Raw genomic sequence first — 24,168 nt, 5'->3', positions numbered from 1 at the left:
CTTTAACCCTTTAAGGTCGAGAAGGTTTAAAATTGGGAGTCAGAAAAAATCTTTTTTCCGCCTTTTTAGAGCGAAACATGACTTTAGATGGCCGTAGGAAAAGTTTTTTTTTTGGGTCACCTGTGACCCAATCGTCCTTAAAGGGTTAATGAATTCTCAATATTTATTTAATAAATAATGAAATCTATAATAAATCATGGAATAACAATGATTATTTAAAATAGTATTTGCAATCAGATCTTGGTACGAGTGGTACAATATTTTAACTAAGATCTCCTAAACATATTAACTATTTCCTTGCCCAATACTTGTGCATAGGGGAGACCGGGGTAGAATTAGCCACGCATGGTATTACACAGTAGTGGTATGTTATGTTATAGCCTTCCTTAGAAAGAATATTGAGAAAACCATTACTTATTCGAAGTAAATGCATCCCTTCCTATTAATTGAAATATTTTTCAGCCTGGTACAGACATTTTTTGTACAAATTATACGCAATGAAAAATTTTATTTGCTGGCTAATTCTGCCTCGGTCTCCTCTACTATAACAAAATTCCATTTTAATATGAGTAAAAATTGAAATTTGATTTCAAGAGAAAAACATGCTAGTAAGCAAGTCAGATTTCGAGCGCTAGTCGTCGAATTAAGTGCTAGGAGCAGGTGGGCTACTTTCGAATAAGAAATTATATTCAAAATTTAAGTTTTTCTAATATAGTTCAGGTCAGGGAAGATCGAGGGAGGAGTAAGTGTGAGACCTATCATTGGAAAGGTCTTGACCTCAGCTATAACATACTAAAATTCAAAGAAAGAGTATAGTCTAGTTTTCGAAATATTTGACATCGAATTTTAGAAAATTGATTTCGCTTAACCCGACTTTCGATTAAATTGGATGAAGTTAGAGTCTCAAAAGAGTTGTAGTATTCCACGAGAGCTTTCCAAAACACCAAAATTTTTCAAATACCGACAATTACCCAGGGAGCAAAGTCAGCTAAAAAAAGCGGCGTTTTCAGCAAAAATATGCTGAAAACGGTGATTTTTTTGGCTAACTGTGTTCGCTTCGTAGAACCGGAGATATGGTCATTTTAAAATTCAATTTTTGACCCTTTCTAGCTCGGGTCAGTGGGGTCCGGGGGCTTATTTTTGTTTAATCGAAAGCTTTTAGACCCAGCTATAACATACTAAAATTTGAAACCGATCCATGCCATGGGAGCTGAGTTGTTGAGAAAACAAAATTTAGGAGTGTTTCAAAATGGCGGAAAGGGGTGGGGGCTAAGTGGAGTTGGATAAGACCAGCTTCATTAGAAATATGCGAAAAAATCGTATAACATGTGGTCAGACGGGACGGACGATACTTAGGATAATTGCCGCGAGATGGCTTATAACAGACGAAGACGGACGAACAACGAAGGACAGACAGACTTGAGTTGGACGCCAAAGAGAGTGGACGAAATAAAGAAAAACGTAAAAAGCTGTTCTGAGTGTTTTAATTCGAATTGAAATGGAGTCTACAACTTCAGGTGTGGGGTTGAGCTTGGCTCCCAGCCTGGAAAAAATGAGTGAAGTGAGTGAAATCCTGAGTGAAATGGGGGAAGAAGTTCCGCCCACAGCATCGATGATGCAGATTCGAAAAATTTTCAAGAGAGTCGTCGTGGGCTTGCCGATGGCGGGAAAATGCAGAAAAGACGCCAAGGGCTTTTCTGCTGGAGACTCCCCTGAAAACTTACCAAATATCAATCAAAGAGCCGACACTGATTCAGGTGTTGAGAGTGCGTCCAATTATGAGGGAACAATGCAAGCGAAGCCCCAAAATTCGGTGGAAAATTATGCTGAATCGAGCGTCAGTGTTAATCACCTCGAAAATAGCGTCCCTTTCCGTGACAACGTTAATGTCATTGCAATTTTGGGTGGATTATTGCGCGCCTTGAGTGTCTCAAAGAGTGAAAATCAGCTAAAATGCTCATTCAAAGACATTGAGAATGCAGTGGAGCATTTTTCTGGAGATGATGGATACAAGATCCAGCAGTGGATTGAGGATTTTGAATTAGTGTGTGAAGACTTCGAAGTGCCACCAAAATCCCGTTTGGTTTTTGCCCGGCGTCTTATTGATTCTGGCCCAGCAAAAATCCTCACTCGTACTCAACGCTTCAGAGAGTGGAGAGATTTGAAAACAGCCCTCATCAAAGAATTTGGACAGCATGAGACTGTGAGAGAGGTGCTGAAAAAACTCAAGCAGAGGATAAAGAAGCAAGATGAAACCTGTCAAGAGTACGTTTTGGCCATTCAAGCCATGGTTTCCGGATACCCTATTCCGGAAGAGGATATCATTTGCGCTATCATCGAGGGACTTCAGGATCAATCATCAAATATCTCGATGATTGCAGGCTGCAGGACTTTGGACGAATTGAAGTTGGCAATGCGTCGCTATGAAAGAAACATTTTGAAGAATCCTTCTTCGAGTGGGGACACATCCAAAGCCTCTTTGGCTTCCGATGTTGCTGCTAAGAGTGGAAATAAACCCCGTTGTTATAATTGCTCTGAGCCTGACCACGTTTCCTGGAGATGTCCAAAGCCTAGACGTGAACGTGATCCGGATTGCCCACTGTACAGGAAGCCGAAGACTACAGCAGCAGTTGACGATGGGGAAAATGGGAATTTTCAAGAGGGTGACGAGACTAAGCCACTTCTTTCTCATCAGCCGGTAAGTGTGACGTTCAATCCTGGTTCTGGTTTGGGGATCACTATCAGTCTCTCTTCTCTGTTGGATACGGGCAGTCCAATTAGTTTAATTCAAAGGTCAAAAGTGCCAGAGATGCTTCTGCCTCAACGTGAGTGCACAATTTTACCTTATCGGGGACTAAGTGGGGTTAAAATTGAAAGCTTTGGAAAAATTATTTGCTCAGTGCAACTGCTAAAAGTTTGCAAATCCATTGAATTAATTATTGTCCCTGACAAAGTGTCCCCATTTGAGATTTTGTTGGGCAGAGATGCTTTGAAACTACTGGGAATCCAATTGACATTTATGAATAGTGAGTTTGTACCCAAGAAGCCTGAAAATTTCTCAAAAGAAAAGAATTTGACCATGTGTACTTTGTCCAATTATGAACCAGCGGATGGTGTTGGTTTTGAAACTGCAAAGAATTTGCTTGATGAATTGAAGAGTGAAGTTAAAATTTCAGATCTGAGTAAAGTTGAGGACCAAACTATTTTAAATGAGGGGAAGAGGGAAAGCAATTTCAGTGGGAGGCAAGAGAAAGATCAGTTATTTGAGAGCGAGAGAGAGAATAAACTGAGTGAAATAAAGGAAGTAGTTTCTCTTGAAGAGGTTCAGGAATTTGAGCATAATGAAGGGAGTGAAACTGTAGAAATTAGTGACGTAGAAGATGTATTTGGGGATGATGAAACCTTGCTGGCATTTATTATTGAATATTCTGAAGCAAATAGTTTCACAAAGCAAGACGATTTTATTGGAGCTTTGGTTGATGTGAGCATTTGTCCAGATTTGTCTGAAGAATGTCAAGATAAATTGAGAGTACTTGTCCAAGAGCATTATCATGACAAATTTTGTGAAGAGAGAAAATCTTATAATTTTGAAATGAAAATTCGATTGACAAGTGATGTCCCTTTTTATTTTCGCCCACGTAGACTGGCCTATTCTGATAGGGAAAAAGTTCGCGAAATTGTCAATAATCTGTGTGAGCAAGGAATAGTTAGGCCAAGTGATTCTCCTTATGCTTCACCAATCGTTCTTGTAGACAAGAAGAGTGGAGATACACGAATGTGTGTCGATTATCGCTCACTGAATAATCTCACGGTTAGGGATAACTATCCACTTCCGCTAATTGAAGATTGCCTAGAGCATTTGAGAGGCAAGAGTGTTTTCAGTCTGATTGATTTGAAGAGCGGTTTCCATCACGTGAAGATGGCTGAAGATTCCATACAGTATACTGCATTCGTAACACCAGAGGGCCAATATGAGTACTTGCGAATGCCATTTGGGCTCAAGAATGCCCCCAGTGTATTTCAGAGATTTATTACAAGAGTTTTGCGGAAGTTCATTGAAGGAGGGCAAATAGTGGTGTATATGGATGACATTCTATTAGCGAGCGCTAATTTCGATGAGCATTTGAAAACGCTAGAGCAAGTACTCTCCTGTTTGGCAGAGAATGGGTTGATTATTCAAATGGGAAAGTGCAAATTGGGGTATTCATCGATCGAATATTTGGGATACCAGGCATCTTCAGAGGGAATTCGTCCTAGCGAGGACCATCTGAGAGCTATCCAAAACTATCCAACGCCACAGAATGTGAAGGAAGTCCATTCTTTCGTGGGACTTTGTGCTTATTTCCGGAGATTTGTTCCAGGATTTTCAACTATTGCTCGTCCCTTGCTGTCTCTTCTTAAAAAAGATGCGCGATTTGATTTTGATGATTCTTGTGCAGAGGCTTATGAGGGGTTAAAGAGACGTTTGATTTCTTCGCCAGTTTTGGCCATTTACGATCCAAAGAGAGAGACAGAACTACATACTGATGCGAGTTCGTTGGGATTTGGAGCTGTGTTGCTTCAGCGACAAAATGATCAGAAATTACATCCAGTAGCGTACTTCTCAAAAAGTACGTCTAAAGCAGAATCAAAGTACCATTCGTATGAGTTGGAAACTTTGGCAATAATTTATGCCTTGAGTCGTTTTCGAGTTTATTTAAAAGGGATACCTTTTGTGATTGTTACAGATTGTAGCTCACTTGCGATGACGTTGAATCACCGATCAGATAGCCCACGTATTCAACGATGGGCGCTTGAATTGGAAAACTTTGATTATAAAATAGTCCACCGAAGTGGGACAAGGATGCATCATGTTGATGCTTTGAGTAGATGTTATCCAATAGCGGCCGTTGACTGTGATGATATAGATTTTCAACTGAGTGCGACTCAGAGTAGGGATAAGATGATTAGAGATTTGAGGGTCAAGTTGGAGAAGGAAGATAATAAAATGTTTGCTTTGAAAGACGGTTTGGTTTATAGACGCGATCAAAGAGGGAAGTTATTCTTTTACGTACCGGGAGAAATGGAAGTGAATCTGATTCGACAAATTCATGAGAAAATCGGACATTTTGGCTCGCAAAAGACCTATGAGAAATTGCGCACTCACTATTGGTTTCCGGGGATGAAAGAGAAAATTGACAGTTATGTGAAAAATTGTGTGAAGTGCCTCTTTTACTCTACTCCCGCGCGAAGCAATATGCAGTCCTTGTATAATATTCCAAAACACCCAGTGCCTTTTCATACTCTGCATATCGATCATCTCGGGCCGTTGCCTTCGCTAGTATCAAAAAGGAAGCATATTTTAGTAGTGGTTGACGGATTTACGAAATTTACGCGAATTTATGCTGTCTCGTCAACAAGCACGAAGGAAGTGTGCTGCGCGTTGAAAAAATTCTTTGACTATTATAGTCGACCAGTGCGAATCATATCAGACCAAGGGAGTTGTTTCCGCTCGAATGAATTTAAGTCTTTCCTTGCCGAACGGAATATTGCCCATGTAGAAGTGGCAACAGCGTCCCCACAAGCAAACGGGCAGGTAGAGCGTGTTAATCGGGTTATTACTCCGATGTTAGGGAAACTTAGCGAACCTCTTCAACATGCAGACTGGGTGCGCCAGTTGAGCAAAGTCGAATTTTCTATTAACAATTCTTTTCATCGTTCAATTGGAACCACCCCAAGCAAGGTTCTTTTTGGTGTGGAACAGAGGGGAGAAGAGGTAGATCATTTGACTGAGCATTTGGATGCTAAAGAGTTAAATAATGAGCTACGAGATTTGAGTGCTCTGAGAGAATCCGCGTCGAAGAAAATAGAACAAGTCCAGAAGCAAAATCTGAGGCAGTTCGAGAAGATCCACAAGAATCCGTTGGTTTATAAAGAGGGCGATTTTGTTTTGCTACGAAATGTTGATACTACGGCAGGTACAAACAAGAAACTTATTCCTAAATTCAAGGGTCCCTACGTGGTGGACAAAGTTTTGCCTCATGACCGATATGTAGTAAGAGATGTTGAAAACTGTCAAGTTACACAAATTCCTTATAACGGAGTTATTGAATCAAAAAATTTGAGACTATGGAGATCCCCAGACTGTATACAGGGCAGGAGTTGGGCGGATCACGCCACTGATGAGAATGAAGTGTGAATTTTGATAGTTATAGTATTTTTATATTAGATTAGATGTTCACTGGACTTTTTGAAGAAAAGAAAAAAAAAAAGAGAAAAATGTTAGATGTTAAGTAGACGACAGGTGACATGACGAAACAAAATGACGTTGGGATCGGGTCGATCCCTAGTTAGGTCGGCCGAGTTGTGGTCAGACGGGACGGACGATACTTAGGATAATTGCCGCGAGATGGCTTATAACAGACGAAGACGGACGAACAACGAAGGACAGACAGACTTGAGTTGGACGCCAAAGAGAGTGGACGAAATAAAGAAAAACGTAAAAAGCTGTTCTGAGTGTTTTAATTCGAATTGAAATGGAGTCTACAAACAATATAACAGGAAAGATGTCAATTTTAACAAATTCGACGGGACGTCGTATTTTCCGTCCGCCATTTTGAGCAAAAATTTTGCATGACTTTCCGCGAAGCAAGAAAAGAACAACAAAATGTATTTTCATCTCTGTCGGAGTATTTTCCCCAAGTAATTGAAGAACTAAAGTTACTAAAAGTCCATTCCCGAGAGTAATTCGGATAAAAATTGCCGAGAAATAAATAAACTAAAATCACTCAATTTGCGTATGATGTATAATACCATGGTAAGGAATGGGTTAACTTGTTTTCGTTTTTTTTCCGAAAGTATTCAAGAGGGCGGAGCATGGAGCATATTAATTTATTATTGAGAAATACCTGATAAAATTAAAATGCTAATGTTTACTTAAATATTGATAAAAGTAAAATTTCGTTTTAGTCCCTCCTTTTTTATAAGCTCATAAGATGGGCGTGACTTAAAATTGAGGACGCTTTTTCACGAAATATATTACTATTTTCTTCCGAAAATAAAAGTTTTAGTAAAGAGCCTTCGAAACTTGGACATTTTTGCATCATTCAATTATTTTACGTATTTTAAATTGAGAGATCTCAAAAGCACTAGAACCCAAGAAATCTTTTTCCTAGTTTTTTTTTAATCAGAGAATTCATTTCTTTGTCGATAGAACATTAAATTCGGAGAATCACCTCAAGCCAATGAGCTGCAGTATCTGGGAAAGTATATGTCATGCGATCCGGCTCTTGCTCTAGTTCTGCCTGCGAATTTTATTGAATTGTCCTCGGATTCTAAATCATTTAGACGCTCCACGAAAGGTCTCCTCAATGGGATTTTTTGTTTGACCGTTGATCGCGTACAAGAAGCCAAGGATCAATTTGCTACGTTGAGGAGTTCCCGAAAGAATGCTGAGAAATCTGATTCACTGAAGAGATTGTCTCTCAATGCAGACGTAACCGCTTTCAGGGCCAGAGATTTGTCACCGCTTGCCGGTCGTGATTCAGAAATGGATTTGGACAATCGTAAGGTGAGTTTTTTTTGCAATGTTCTTTATCTTTTGATAAAGTTCAAAGATCTCCTTTCCTTCTCTTATCTCTAAAGATAGAATGTGAATTTTGCGTAAAGTACGTTTTATTGATCAATTGAGCTTCGTTTCTTTTCTTTTATAAAGAATCAAATTAATCGTTTCAAAAAGGCGTAAATTTATGTGAATTGGTTTACGTTTACACATTGTTTTATTTCGCAATTGTGTTTAAGATAAACACAACTAAAATTGGCAAAATTGATTAAGAAACGCTTAATCAATTTCATTATTTGCTTCAGAGTATTTCTTCGTCGTATTCAAATCCCAACTTAAGGAGGGACGACGAGGCTGAACGCGTGAAATCAGCCCAATTGAATGGCACCAAGCCACTGGCAAACAGTGAAGAATATGTAAAATATGTGGAGAATTATGAGAGGAATTTGGAGAAACAGAAAGAGGCTGAAATCTCCAAAAATGTCCTCTCCAAAGTTAATAAGAGGAAACCCCATTCCGTACCCGGTGTAAAGCCCAATACATTCCTTAGTCTCAAAGATCGCGATATCGTTGTGATCGACAAGGCTGACATCAAGGAGTCTGAAAAGAATGAGAGTGAGGTGATTGTTGTGGATCATGCCACAAGATCCAACACCAGCGAAGTTGATTTGATTGACATTCTTGGGCCAAATTGGCCAGCTGTTGCTGGAGATGTAGCTCCAGTGTTGAACAGCGACAAACGGAATGCGCCACTTCCGAAAAATGATCGTAACAAGTCGGGAAATCCAATTTCTCACTTGATCAGTACAAGAAGTTCTGAACGGCGTCAGAAAGACAATATTGCAAGATTCAGTGAGGAATCAGCATCCAGTTCCTTCGACAGCAGCAGTAGCTTGGCAAATCGTAAAAGTGAGCACAATATTTTTTGCACTTATATGATATTTTATAAATGAACCAATAGAAATTCTTCTAAAAATTTAGAGTTAAACAAAAAGACGTTATTGAACTAATCTTGAAATTATAAAAAAAATATCTAACCTCGACCTTGAATAATTCAAAGAGAAATTAACTTTACGGAGTTATCACACTAGAAATTTTCACATTAAATTTAAAGTGAAAAGTTGCTCATTAAAATTTCTAGAATCACTCGAAATCGCTGATTTAGTCAAGACACATTGCTAGAATTGCTCAATGTCACGAGGACACGCGGGCTGTCAAATGAATGATTTTGTTTTTAAAGCATTTCAGTCGTGTGAGTGAAAATGAGTAATTTCAGTGAAGAAGAGGAAATTCTCCTCCTGTATGCTACTTTTACGTCGTGCAAAATTGAAATTGAAATGAAAATTTAATGAGCAAATTTTGCTCATAAATTTGCTCATTAATTATCAATCGTACTTATGCTATTTTAATATATTTAAATCAATTTTTGTGACTCGAGTCCACTTTTTTATCACTAAGTGAATCAATTTCTAAAAGCTCTAAACAAAAATTGAACATTAAGACACATATCAGCAACAATTATTGTGAATCACATTAAAATTTTAATGTGAAATTATCTAGTGTGATATCACGGTTACAGTCATAGATATTAAATATAGACGAAATATTTGTCTGGGTTGTCTCTGAAATATATTCGAAAAGGAATAAAAATTTCTTGAATTTATTTTCGAGAAAGTAAACACGGTTTTAAAAAGGAAAAAAACTCTAAACAATGTTAATTTAATGAAGACATAGGAGGAGGGGGCCAGTGAGACCGGAAATCGTTGCCAAAAACATTTTGTCTTCTAGTCAAAAAACAAGCATTCAGACTAAGTAGATCGGTGAGAACTTTGGGAGAGTAAAATTTCTTCCGTTGAATGCTCATATAGGGGAAGTGTGCCAAATTTCGGCCAGCTTCTAATTTCGGCCACTTTGAGTGTAATTTCGGCCATGGAAATAAATTAATTAAAATTATGTATGTTATCTTCGAATAGTCAATGAATTCATTTTGCTTTCAAATATTTATTCATTTTAGGATGTATTAACACAAAGACCGTTATATGTTAGGTATAGTTTGAATTTAATTAAAGGGTCAAAAATCCCGGCTGACACCGTTAGCTGAGTTCAGCGCTGAAAGCTGCTGATTACTGAGCTAAAATCTCAGCGAGGTTGTATGAAATTAGTGCTGAGGCAATATATGAAAATGTTACGGATCAGCGCTCATGGTGGCCAGTCACCCGAACTAGATGCTGAGATTTTAGCTCACACTCAGCAGATATTCTCGGCATTTTTTTAAGGAATTTTCAGAATAAAAAAAAATTTTGAATTCAAAATATTTTATTCCTCTCAAAATTCTCATGAAATCAATACAAAATTTAAAAAAAAATAATGGATGGCATTCACTTCAGGAATTTTCTATAAATATTCAAAAAAAAAATAAACTTGCCAATCCAGAGCAATATAAAAACATAAATCATTATTATTATTTAAGTTTTAAAAAAGGATGACTTAGGATTGCGGAGAATCAATAATAAGACAGTTAATTATTATTCTCCGAATCAGAGCTGGATGATGTTCCAGATGACGACTGCTTCTCCTGCTCTGCTGATTCTGTCTTTTTCTGCAACTTACTTGCCTGATATTTCGCAGAGTACTTTCGAGATTTTGCTGCACGAATTTGGCGCTTCATTGACTTCGCAAAATCAATGTCAGAAGCTGTTGACGCTTCTAAAAATATAGAACAAACAAAAACTCAATTAAAACTAAAATTTCCTTTTTAATATAGGGGGAAGTGGGGCAACTTTGAAAAGGGGTACCTTTGAAATTGGGCTTTTTTCTTATTTTTAAATAGAACTATATCTATATAAAATAATTTAACTCTGCAAACTAAATGTGCAGCCAAATTACATTATTAAATATTAGAGAAAAAAGTCCAATTTTATAGGTTATCGTAAAAGGAAATTATTGTTGATACATGCCTTTCCATACTTTATAGAAATTGTAATCCTTGATGTCCTTGATGCCTTTAGTATTGCTTTTGGGTTTCTGGAGCGTGATCAAACTTGAGTTTCATCACCAAGTCATCGGCCATGAACCTTTGTAAGGTCAGGTTTGATGTTATTTTCTTCTAAAAAAAAGGCCCAAAAATGCTATGCTTTAAATTTTCTGCAGTCAAGGTGGATTGTTCGCCAGGAGAATCTTCAGAAGCGGCACATGCATAATCGGAAACAAATGGGGCATCGTCAGATTATGGATCTTCTACGGGGGGAAATGATGTTGCTTGATTTTCTGGTGGAAAAGATGTCGTAGGCTCTTCTAGCGGGTGTGATGTTGTGGGACTGTTGGGAGGAAGAGATTCTACTTGCTCCTCAGTATCTCGAATAAATGTATTCAGAAGACGGGAAACATGCGTTCGGCTGTAATACGATAAGTTTCGCTTGACTTAGATATCATTCTGAAAATATAAGCAAAAAAATATACTACTACAATGTATTCACTCCATGATAGAAAATTCTAGTGAAAAACGTCCAAAATTGTACTGGAAAGGGTTTTTTTCGCCAGGGGATTTCTAACACCTAATCATAAACTGATCTCTCAGCTATAAGGTTTCTCATTTTCCACAAATTTTCACTCCCGGACGCAAAATTCTAGTGGAAAAGCCGAGAATTACACTGAAAAGCCATTTCTTGAAGAACACTTCTGGAAATGTCAAAAAAGTCTTCCCCCAGCCGGGAGATTCTTAACACTCGATCTTAAACTGGTCTCTCACCTACAGAGTTTCTCATTTTCCACAAATTTTTACTTCCGGACGGAGAATTCTAGTGGAAAAGCCGAGAATTGCACTGAAAAGCCATTTCTTGAAGAACACTTCTGGAAATGTCAAAAAAGTCTTCCCCCGGCCGGGAGATTCCTAACACTCGATCTTAAACTGGTCTCTCACCTGCAAACTTGCGCATTTTCCACAAATCTTCACTCCCGGACGGAAAATTCTAGAGGAAAAGATCTAAAATTTCACTGGTATGGAGAACTCTTCTTGAATAAAGAAACTATTCTCCCATGACCAGAAGAAGTTCTATTTTCCCAATCCTTCAAACAAACTGTATGTAATATGAAGGGAACTTACCTATATGGCCGGTTTTTCCTGAAAAGGAAACACTTTTTGTGCACTCGCGATAGTTTTCCTTCCACTCTTTTTTGACGTTTGACACCGGTTTCTGTTTTCTGAAACAGCCGCTGCGATCGCTAGAGTCTTGCGCTAGAATATGTGTTGAGAAAGTTGCTGATTTTAGCTCGATTATCAGCACTATACAATTGAGCTGAGACTAGCAATATTTCTAGCTGAAAGTATTGCTGATCATGTGCTCAGTGTATCAGCATGCTGAGAAACTTAGCAGCTGGTGTCAGCCGGGATTGGAGATCAGAAAAAATCGTTTTTTCTATTAGAGTATAAAACGTAACTTTCGAAGACCATAGAAAAAAATTTGTGTTTCGGTCACCGGTGACCCAATCGTCCCTAAAGGGTTAAATGATAATTCATTTAACCCTTTAAGGACGATTGGAACGCCGGTGTCCCATAAAGAAAATAATTTTTTTTTAACAAACCTAAAGTTATTTTTTTCTAAAAAAAAAGTGAAAAAAGAAATCTTTAAGACACCATTTCCTTATCTTAACATCGTGAATGGACCTCAATATTATCACATGGATAATAATTTTCACTTAAGATACTTATTAATAATAAAAACATTCCTTAATCTTTAACTTTTGCCCAAACATATGACTTTTGGACCAGAAGGTATAGAATTGATAGGTTTAGTAAATGAAATATTCTACTATCGTGTTAAATTTATCAATTGTCTAGTACAAACATAAAATAATACCCCTTTATATCAAAATTTCACATTTTAAATGATTTTTTTCGGACTTCGATAGTCACCGAATCCAATGGAGTCAACAGGCCTGGAAATAATTTATTGACTCTATCGAGGTCCCACTGTATTCTCATTTTTAGTAGGATATTTTTTTTTAATTATTGAATATCGTGAAACGAGGGGGTAAACGGCCCCTGAGTTCTTGACCGATACGGGTCAAAAATTCAGCGTCTATCCTACCAATCCACGTCAATAACACCCCCAGACACTGGATTCTGAGATTTTGTTTCGGCTCCAAACAGCTGAAAAGCCGAAGCTAGAGGAAGAGAATAATCCGAATCTCGTCAGATTATTCCCTTGCTCTGGTGAGAACTTCCTGGGAGATTCTTCCACTATTTGAACTGACTCTCGGCTGTTTTCACGGCCTCTAGTAACGGCTCTTTCGAGCCACCGGGCTTAAGGCAGTAATGCCCCCTTGTGTAGGCTACCCCCGGGGGTGCCTCGAGAGAGTTTAACCAAGGTTAGAAATAAATTTCCAACCTTGCAGTCCGGCAAATGAATGCCTCTAGGGAAAAAATCCTCCAGAAATATTCTCAAAGCCTGCCCTAGGTCTTAAGGCTTCTTGAAGAGAAGCCGCTGTTTCCTGGCAGTAGGGAGCCAATTGGCCGCTGGTAATCCTTAGGCAATAGGATGCCGCTGGTCTTGGGCCAAAAGGGAGATGCGATTTCTCTGGAACAAGCACTCTCGTGCTGCTAGAAGTGAAACTCAGGAATCTCTATCGCAATCTGATTTATTTAACAAAAATTAACCCTATTTATACAAAATCATTTTTACCCCACTTAATTACTAAGGTGAACTTCGTGAACCCATAATGCGTCATTGCAAAATTGCACATTCTTTATTTTGCTGACGAAAAAATGCTGATCAAGAAGTGAATGAACGGGTGTCATTAGCACTAAGCATAATGACCTACTTTCAATAAGAATTTGACAATTTTCAATCTCTAATATCATAGAAACTACTTGTTAGAATGGTAGCAAATTGATATCAGATATAGTTAAGGATATAGAAAATAGGATGGTAAAAGTTTAGGATCGTTTAGCATCCTAGTTTCTTCAATATTTGCCGTTAAAGTGAGGCTTGTTTTGTATACTTCGTGAAATGACTCGATTTAACCAAAACTAAAATCCGTATATTAGTTAAACTATTCGTCTCTAATTGAAATGACAGGACATTCCTAGTAGTAAAAGTATCTAAAAATAGTGTAGTAGTCCTTAAATCCTTTAAGGATAAGTCATTGACTTAAAAAGTAGGGGCAACGAAAACCCTTGTAAAGTCTTGGTGAAGCCAAAACTTTCCAAATTTTGTGTTGAATAATTCGTATCCTTTTTAGGATGTGAGGACTTATGATGAATATCCTGGCGATTTAACTATTCAAAAGTAGTTCGATATGAATTAAAACCCATTATTATCCCTTAAAGATTAAAAAATCCTTATTTGAAAATTATTTGTATGAACGTGCATGTTCATCTTGAACATACTGGGGCCCGCGCCCTGGAATAACGGATCCTCTTAGTTGCTCTTGGAGTTGTTTCCTATGGCTTTTAGGATTCTGTATCTTCTTGTAAGGAAGTTCTGAAGTTCTTCCAAGGATGGAACCGTCGTTGTATCAGGCAAAGTCTCCTCAAAAGCTTTAGCAGTTTCAGAATCAAATTTGTTCATGGCGATGGATACGATTAAGGGATCCCAGGAACTGATGTCGTACTGAAGATTCTTAAGTCCCGTAAGAGAAACGTTGATGCGATCATGTAGCCCAATAACATCTTCAGCGGGGTAGATTTTGAATTTCTTGTACCTGACTAATGGTTTGACGTAAGATGCGACCAAAATCCTCTTGCTTTCATATCTGGTTTTAAGGATGCTGATAGCACTGGCATAATTGGCGTTGGAGAGTGTCAGGTGATCAATCAAGGATAGTGGTCCCTTTTCAAGATATGACATCAAATACTGGAGCCTTGTTACATCTTTGAGCCTTGGATTTCCGTGAATGACCGTGTTGAAGAGCTCAAAGAAAGAATGCCAATCTTCTTCGTTGCCGGAAAACTTCTTGATCTCAATGGCAGGTAGTTTGGGAAACTGGACTAACCAATGATACAACAGTCTGATGTCTTCCTCAGTTGATGGAATTTCTTCTTCCGTTGGATTTGAATGAGCCATTCTGATAGTAGAGTTGTAGGAAATTATTGAAGAAAGCTTTGGTGTGTGTCAACACTGGACGTGTGATTTACCCAAATGTAATCTGATTCTCACTGTGCCTTCTTCGCGCGTCGTGGATTGCCGCTTCAATCTTCCAACGTTTGCACTTTTGATTTTTAATTGTAGATGAATTGTGTGAAATTAGTGCGGAATGTGACGTGTTGGACTTTGCAACCTCTCCGTGTGATAGTGATATCCGTGAATATATTTCGTGAGTGCGTGGATGGTGCAGTGAGTGTGTGATAATTCTGTATCTCTAGTGGATTTTGAGGATACGGAAGAATGTGTGGTGTCCCACAAGGAAAATGCCTGGATTGGCAAATTTATGAAGAAACACTCAGATATAGAGTGTTCTTGCCGCTTTTTTGATTCTTGGACTTCCACCCTCTTGTCTTCTCTAAAAGTGTTGCAGCGAGGTGGTGAGTCAATACGTTGTGGCAATCAGCGAATGTGATTGCTTTCCCAATGGATCTGGGCGGATGCTGGATTCTTTCTGGAAAGGCGTAAATTTCCCAGAAATTGATGGAGTCTGGTGAGTAAATTCACCGGAGATCAATTAACTGATGAAGTGTTTTTTCTCCTCGAGGATTGTGGAGAACGTTCTTATGGTAGTGATCTTCTGAATAAGATCTGGATGGATGTCGTCTGGACTGGACCTTGAAACGACGTTGGACCTTTCTCAATCTTGATTCGATGAGAACTGTAGTCTGGAACCTTCTGATGAGGTCCTCTAACGATAGAATATCGTTGAATCACCGGAGACAGGACTCGATGATGGATCCTGCGATGTTTCCTTAAAGAAATACTGCAGGCTGAAGATTTGGCAATGGATCCGGTTTGCCGTTGAATGGGAACACCGCTCGAGAATAGAGGGCACCCAACACAGATTGGAATAAATCTGCTGATCACGTGAGACTGGACTCAGTGATGGAATGACTTAGAAAAGTCGTCTGCGAACCTCCTGAAGACAATGGATGAAGGATGAGCTGTCCCAGGACACCTTCGCCGGAATCCTTCCAAGGAGTCGTGCACTACTTCTTGGAGAATTAGCTGTCTGCTGATGAGACGAGAAACGATGAAACTGATGTCAATCGCTGGTGAAATGACGTCTTATGGAGACTGACGTCACGGTGAGTCGAATATCTTTCCAAGATACTCTCGTTGGTATGGTCAGTGTCGCTGATAGATCACTGATGAGGTTCCCTTCTAACTGCTTGTCGTATGTCCACAGGGAAGAAGCAGTCCTCTGGTTGGTGATTAACGTCCTCTGCGTACACCTTGGGTTGGGACCTCAACGATGCCGGATAATCTTGTAAGGATTATCCGGCTCGAAGGACCATGTTTCGGCTCCAAACAGCTGAAAAGCCGAAGCTAGAGGAAGAGAATAATCCGAATCTCGTCAGATTATTCCCTTGCTCTGGTGAGAACTTCCTGGGAGATTCTTCCACTATTTGAACTGACTCTCGGCTGTTTTCACGGCCTCTAGTAACGGCTCTTTCGAGCCACCGGGCTTAAGGCAGTAATGCCCCCTTGTGTAGGCTACCCCCGGGGGTGCCTCGAGAGAGTTTAACCAAGGTTAGAAATAAATTTCCAACCTTGCAGTCCGGCAAATGAATGCCTCTAGGGAAAAAATCCTCCAGAAATATTCTCAAAGCCTGCCCTAGGTCTTAAGGCTTCTTGAAGAGAAGCCGCTGTTTCCTGGCAGTAGGGAGCCAATTGGCCGCTGGTAATCCTTAGGCAATAGGATGCCGCTGGTCTTGGGCCAAAAGGGAGATGCGATTTCTCTGGAACAAGCACTCTCGTGCTGCTAGAAGTGAAACTCAGGAATCTCTATCGCAATCTGATTTATTTAACAAAAATTAACCCTATTTATACAAAATCATTTTTACCCCACTTAATTACTAAGGTGAACTTCGTGAACCCATAATGCGTCATTGCAAAATTGCACATTCTTTATTTTGCTGACGAAAAAATGCTGATCAAGAAGTGAATGAACGGGTGTCATTAGCACTAAGCATAATGACCTACTTTCAATAAGAATTTGACAATTTTCAATCTCTAATATCATAGAAACTACTTGTTAGAATGGTAGCAAATTGATATCAGATATAGTTAAGGATATAGAAAATAGGATGGTAAAAGTTTAGGATCGTTTAGCATCCTAGTTTCTTCAATATTTGCCGTTAAAGTGAGGCTTGTTTTGTATACTTCGTGAAATGACTCGATTTAACCAAAACTAAAATCCGTATATTAGTTAAACTATTCGTCTCTAATTGAAATGACAGGACATTCCTAGTAGTAAAAGTATCTAAAAATAGTGTAGTAGTCCTTAAATCCTTTAAGGATAAGTCATTGACTTAAAAAGTAGGGGCAACGAAAACCCTTGTAAAGTCTTGGTGAAGCCAAAACTTTCCAAATTTTGTGTTGAATAATTCGTATCCTTTTTAGGATGTGAGGACTTATGATGAATATCCTGGCGATTTAACTATTCAAAAGTAGTTCGATATGAATTAAAACCCATTATTATCCCTTAAAGATTAAAAAATCCTTATTTGAAAATTATTTGTATGAACGTGCATGTTCATCTTGAACAGATTTGTTAATTTATTTCTTTCTCAAAAAGGATCTTTTGCGTTAATCGTTAAATCGTTAACTATTTCGCGTCACACTTTTATTCAGCAGATGAATTCATGTAAAATTGAGTTTTTCTTAATGCTTTATGATCAAATATAATAGTTCAGAGAGGAAAAAAAATTCCATTGCGTGAAAACTCGGAAAAACCCCGGGTCATATATGACCCTATTGTCCTCAAGGGAAGTGTACGTACATACCATTTTCAAAATCTATATCACGGGCTTTTTAAGAGTTTTTTTTTGCTTGAAGTTATTAATTTGGCCAAAACCATGGCAAACTGGATTGTTGTGATGAACACTGTACTCCTGGTGTTCAAGGAATCTTCCTGGTAATCCCTTGAACAGTCACTGTCACAATATTTTGAGTGGTATTTGGCAAAAATAAACTTATCAACATATTTATTCACACACAATACAATTGCACAATATGAGACGCTTGCAGAATTCTCTAAAATATTGCAAAATATGTTATAATTCATCAGATATAAGATGAAATGTCCAGGAGCAAGATGTCCCACCTGCATTTCACAAAGAAAAACAATGTCCCAACTACATTTCGCTATAGGTTTGGGACGAAAACACTGTTACTCTTGCCGACAATAGGGTCATATATGACCCGGAAAATTTTACACGTTTTTCTGGAAAATTGAGAGTAGTTTATTATATCAAAATATGCAATATACAATCTTTGGATATTCTATTTTGTGTTTCTAAAGAACTTTTTTATGAAAAAAATAAATTAATATAAAAAATTTTGAAAAAGAAAAGTCATTTCACAAAGTTCGAAATTAGTGATATTTGATCTCAAATATTTTCTTTTCCTGAATATCTGAAGTCTTGAGAAAATTAGCCAAGAATCTTAGATCCTTCTATTATGATGTCGTGCACAAACCGATAGATTTCAATTAATGTAAATAGTCAAAAAAAAGTGTTTTTCCCCGGGTCATATATGACCCTAATGACGCGAAAGAGTTAACCAGATTGATATTTTCAAACGAAAAATTGAAAATTTCGGGATTGAACTGTTCAACTTCCCATTTCAAATGAGAGATAATGTCGAAAGTCACACTTTCTAGATTGGAAGTTTCTATTAATAGATTTTCAAATGAAAGTTCTAAAATTAGAAGTAGCCTCTTCCACGTTCAATTTGTGCGTGAAAGACACAATTTTCGACATTGTCCATCCAAAAAATAGTGCTGTGAAAAAAAAGCCATTGTGTTCTGGACATTGTGGCTGTGTAGAATAATGGGAACGTCCGAGGTGATCACGGTGAATGATATTCCATTGACGGTGTTAGAATTATTCAAGGCGAAAACGCAAAATTGTGTGGAAAATTCTCAAGATTTTGAAGGTTTCTTATTTGTTTTTTTTTTTGATCTTTTGCGGTTTCTTTTGGGCGGGGAAATATGATAAGGTCTTATTTGGGTGTTCTGTTTTGTTAGAACCTTCAGAGCCACATTATGACAATATTGGTGGGAGTTCGAGGGCTGATGATGAACCTATTGCACCGTCGCCAATGTCAGAGATTCCAGAGACGAATCTTGGCTTGGGATCAGTTGTAGAAGTATCAACTGATGTCAGTGAAGATCTCTATGGGGTTATTCGATGGATTGGCTATTCACCGGGAAATTCAGGAGGTGGAAAGGGGATTTTGGTTGGAGTGGAATTGGAGGAGGATCAGCCAGAGATGCCCTTTACTCTCACAGATGGCTCCTACAATGGTATTCGGCTGTTTAAATGTCCTCCAGGGCGTGCACTCTTCATTCCACCGACACAATGCACCAAGGATCGACGTTTTCAGGACATCGAACGACCATCAACATCCACAGCGCCTGATAATTACAAACTCTTTGGCCATGTAGATTGTCCAATTGTTTCTGGTTCTGTTCCACCTTTAAGTGAGTTGTTTTTTTTTTTTGATAAACCCGGGGAATTTGTTCATGAAGGATTTTGTTTTTTGTTCAACAGAAGTGGCCAAACCAAATGATCTAGAGACAATTTGTGGAAAATTTAAAGGAATACAGGGACATCATAATTCATGCTATCTCGATGCCACTCTCTTTGCAATGTTCACATTCACGAGTGTCTTCGATTCTCTCCTGTTCCGACCACCAGATTCAGCTGACATTCCGCACTATGATGAGGTGCAGACGGTACTGCGTGAAGAGATTGTCAATCCGCTGCGAAAGAATCTGTTCGTGCGTGCGGATCGTGTGATGAAGTTGCGACAGCTTCTGGACAAATTGAGCTCAGTCACGGGGCTCATGTCAGAGGAAAAGGATCCCGAGGAGTTTCTGAATAGTCTCCTGGCCCAGATTTTGAGGGCTGAGCCCTTCCTAAAGCTAAGCTCAGGCCAGGATGCCTTCTACTATCAGTTATTTGTGGAAAAGGATGAACGTTTGAGTTTTCCGTCAGTGCAGCAACTATTCGAACAGAGCTTCCTGGCCTCCGACATCAAACTGAAGGAAGTGCCATCTTGTCTCATCATCCAGATGCCACGATTTGGGAAAAACTTCAAGATGTACCCAAGAATTTTGCCATCACAAGTGCTCGATGTCACTGACATTATCGAAGATTGTGAGTAATTTTTTATTTGCAATCAGGGTTAATGCTTTCTCTCTCTCTCTCTCTCTGTTATTTAAAGAATTTATTTGTAATTTCAATTAACCCAATTCTTATTGGGAAACTTCTTTCCGTGTTTCCCCTCTTCATGTAGCTCCACGGCAGTGCACAGTTTGCGGGAAATTGGCAGAGTTCGAGTGCCGTGAGTGTTTTGGCACCTTACAGTGCGGCGTGGGACTCGAGAGTACAGCATTCTGCCGGAAGTGCCTGGAGACGGCGCATTCTCACTCCAAGCGTCTTAATCATGCGCCGAAAGAGATCTCAGTTCCTCATGACTTCAAGATAATGGCTGAACACTGTCCTGTTCCGCGACTCTTTATGGAGCTCTTTGCTGTCGTCTGTATCGAGACATCACACTATGTGGCTTTTGTGAAAGCCGGATCTGGTCAGGATGCTCCCTGGTGTTTCTTCGATTCAATGGCAGATCGCAAAGGTGAGTGTCAGAATTTATGCAACTTTTCAATTTTATTTTCATTTTCCAAGTGTGCATATTTTATTGAAAATTTGGTGATCTTCGTCATATTTTAATCATTTAAAAAAGATGATTATGGTAAAAGGAACGTCTATTGACACTTTAATAACTCGTGTCAGCACCTATTGACACCCTACTCTGTACACTGAGAAAAAAACGGGGATGCGATTAACATTTCTTCCTCAGAACTACAACACTTTTTAGGTGTAAAAATATATCAACATTTTTTAATGTTAATTTTAGACCCTTTTAAGTGTAAAATTAACATGAAAAAGGGTAACTTTAACCCATAATACACCTAAAAAGCATAATATTTACAGATTTCGGATCAATAATGCAGGGTAAAATTAACATTTCCGGAATGTTATTTTAACCCTCTAACACTGTTTTCTTTAATATCCAAAAAAAGTAGTTAAATAATTTTGTCTAGGGTAATTAATGGTCCACTGAACTCAAAAAAACCATCCATTCTTCATTATCTCTTTCCGTTTGGGCGCCAGGTGAGAAAAGGTAAAGACCGCCTCCATGCGGTCATATCGGTTTAAGGCATAAAAAGACTGAAATATTTTAATTGAAAAATAGTGAACAAATAGTAAAATAATTGAATTTTAAACGTTTTTATGGATGAATGTTGTATGATTAATTCAATTCAATTCATTTATTCAATCTTTAGGAATATAAAATTCAAAGAGTATACTTTACATGTTGAGCCTTTCGGGCTGTTCACATTGAAGAAAAGTTATCGATGCACAAAAAACATCATCTAAGAAATGATAATTTTTAGGAAAAAAACGTTTATAATTTTTATCTGATTTAGTTTAGATCTGATGATTTTTTTTATCCAGTAGTTTTTATCCACTACCAGTTGCATCCCAACAGACTGAAATTCTTTCAAAACTACAATTATCTAAATTAATTAGAGACTCAAAAAGATTTAAATAAAACAACATATTTTTCTCAAATATTTTTTCAGCATAACAAAAAAATTATTAAATTCAAGTTCTTAGATAGGGTAAATGTCCTAATTCAAAATCATTTCCAGACGCTTTAACTTTGACAGAAGGTTCAACACATTAAGTTCATATTTTTTCTGAAGAGAATTACATAAATTTGCTCCTTGACTCTTCTAGAATGTTACTGTTTAGCCTGTTTAGTGAAAATTCTTTAGATATAATTTAAAAACTTCTTAAATACAAGAACAATACGCGAGTGTAAAATGCTTCTATTGGAAACAAATTAATTCAAATGGAGACAAGGGAAAATTTCTAATTGAAAACAAACGGTGTAAGTGAAACTGCTACCAAATCTTCCAAAACCTTGTTGAGTTACTCCTGAGTGCAGGATTTGTTCTTATTCCTGGTCTTTTCTCCTTTCCCATTTAAAACAATAAGAAAATCTCTAAAAAAAAAACATATTTCCGGGGTTTCCTATTGAAGCATTTGCAGACACTTCAGAAAAACCCTTTTTGTTCACGAAATAGGTAACTATTTCATTTGAAAACTTCACGTACCGTTAACAATAAAGATTAGAACTTAATTTAACTAAAATTAGCCAGAAATATGACATAAATGTTAAATGAAACGAATAAACAACAGTCAATTTATTGTGTTTTTCGTTGGAAAACATGGTCGATCAATGAAAAATTCGATGGTGAACAGGTGCACTTTTAATTTTTCTGAGAAATTAACAAATAAAAATTTGTGAATATGAATGGATTTTCGCTTTATTTGGAGCAAAATTAACTAAATAATAAATCTGTGGTATAGAAAATATATAATTATAGTAATTTAGTACTGTATTTTATCATGAAAACAATGACGTTTCCTTTTGGAGTAGCAAAAAATTTCCATTTGGAGCAGGTTTTGCATTAGCTTAATTTACCCTATATAAAATTACAAATTTTAATTTTTTTTTTCTAAAATTTTTATTTAAAAAATTCAAAATTCAGCCTGTGTGACTTGAATTTTAGAGACCTTCTTGAAAAAAAAAGTTTTCGGGGATAAATTTGCTCGAAATAGGCTTATTTGAAATTAAAAAACCAAATATTTCTATAATATAAATTAAATATATTTATCGCAGGATAATGCCCCGGACACACTTACGACTTAAACCGAGAGACGGTTTAACGTAATTATTATCAAAATAATGATTTGACTAAGTTCCCATCAGTTTCCCACTAACTAAACCGTTTCTCAGTTTATGACCTCTACACACTATTAGAAATTTCTTTAAAAAATGCCATTTAAAGAATATTTAACCTATCCTTGTAGGCAGAAACGTCAGAATTTTTTAAAAGAGGCAATTTTTGACGAAAATTGCTTCTAGTGTGTAGGCACCATTAGGCCGAGAGACAGATTAGTCAGAAACTTATGGAAATGTGATCTGGGTTCGTATCTTAGGAGAGCTTTTTCGAAAATGCGATTCTGTAGCCGTGACATTGTCATTTCAGCTCACGTGGCATTGTCAGAAGTCACATATTTGAGATTTCTGGCAATTCAAATGACAATGAATTTTGTTAAACAAATCTACCAAGACGCACTGTATTTTCATGAAAACATCAAGTAAAGGGATTTCATTAAAAAATCAATGAATTGCATTTTCGAACTCATATATGACAAAAAAGCTCGAATGGCATTGTCAGGTTTCGAACTCACGCGTGACAATGCCACGAAAATTACAGAATTTTCCTACTGATCATTATTTTGTTTATAATTACGTTAAGCTGTCTCTTGACTTAACTCATAAGTGCATCTAGGGCATAAAAATTAGCCTTTGAAGATCGATTAAAAGATTTACCACCTAAATGCACAATAATTGTATTCAGGGGGGTGACATTAGCTCTGAAAAATGCGACCAGTTTTAGTGTAAATTTTTCCTATTTTCGTTAACATTTTACGAGATATCTGCAAAACTACGTAGGTTGCCAATTTTGGGTTTTTGGTTGCCTATTCCATATTAAATTGGCTTTTATTTTGTATTGTGTTATTTGCTAATTCATTCTACAATGAAAGAAAACAGCTAACAAACTCATAAGTTTTTTCGGCACGCTAGAAACATAGGAAACGTCATGTCCCTGATTGTATTCATAAGAAAATAAAATAAAATTGAAAGTTGCAGTCTGTCCTACCGAAAAAGCAGAACAAATAACTTGTAATTGTTATTACAGGTGAACTGAATGGGTACAACATCCCAGAGATGGTGTCTGTGTCCGATCTACCGCAGTGGCTGTCGGAGGACAGTGCTCGGACTCTCCATGAGGCAGCCTCCAATGACAAAATGCTTCCTGATCACGCAAAGCGTCTCCTGTGCGACGCCTATATGTGTATGTATCAAAGCACCGATGTGATGATGTATCGATAAGGATATCACGCTTTAAAATAATTCTAAAAAAAAACTTTGCAATTTTATTCTGTGTACACCTTTACCTGGCCCTATTAAAGTCAGATAGAGGAGTCCTTCAAAATTTTTATTCAGAAGATTGTGTTATCAGCTTATAATTATTATACATATATATATAAGAATTTTAAGAAGAATATCAGAAGTAAAGAAAAAAATAAAATTGAAGTATTAATTCTACTTTTATCAATAAATTCCTCCCAAATAGTTCACTGCCTTTTCTATTTTGCTTTTTTTTGTTTTCTTTTTTTTTTGGGTGTTTGTTTTGCCCAAAAAATCATCACTAATTCATCCTTTTTCATGGAGTTTTTTTTCTTCTTCTTTATAGATAGAAAACTTTCTCTAAAAATTGCCTCAAATTATATTTTCACGACAATTTTCTCTTTGAGATTGATGCCTGAT

General features: G+C 37.5%; 2 protein-coding genes across 7 annotated transcripts in view; one reads left to right on the top strand and one right to left on the bottom strand.

Annotated features, from left to right (window-relative positions):
* The window catches only part of LOC129806320 (ubiquitin carboxyl-terminal hydrolase CYLD), a 70,862-nt gene extending 46,889 nt beyond the window's left edge, over positions 1-23,973 (top strand). For all 6 annotated transcript variants that reach the window (XM_055854814.1, XM_055854815.1, XM_055854817.1 and 3 more), the window contains 6 exons: positions 7,193-7,549; positions 7,846-8,449; positions 18,719-19,174; positions 19,245-19,853; positions 19,993-20,331; positions 23,537-23,973. In XM_055854814.1, the coding sequence (XP_055710789.1) occupies positions 7,193-7,549; positions 7,846-8,449; positions 18,719-19,174; positions 19,245-19,853; positions 19,993-20,331; positions 23,537-23,730 (2,559 nt within the window). In that variant the 3' untranslated portion in view covers positions 23,731-23,973. The remainder of the gene's footprint in view (positions 1-7,192; positions 7,550-7,845; positions 8,450-18,718; positions 19,175-19,244; positions 19,854-19,992; positions 20,332-23,536) is intronic.
* The window catches only part of LOC129806358 (pre-mRNA-splicing factor 38B-like), an 85,923-nt gene that overhangs the window by 12,364 nt on the left and 49,391 nt on the right, over positions 1-24,168 (bottom strand). The window lies entirely within an intron of this gene.

The sequence above is a fragment of the Phlebotomus papatasi genome, chromosome 3, assembly GCF_024763615.1.
Source record: "Phlebotomus papatasi isolate M1 chromosome 3, Ppap_2.1, whole genome shotgun sequence".
NCBI classification, from domain to species: domain Eukaryota; kingdom Metazoa; phylum Arthropoda; class Insecta; order Diptera; family Psychodidae; genus Phlebotomus; species Phlebotomus papatasi.
This window is presented reverse-complemented; position numbering and strand designations above follow the sequence as displayed.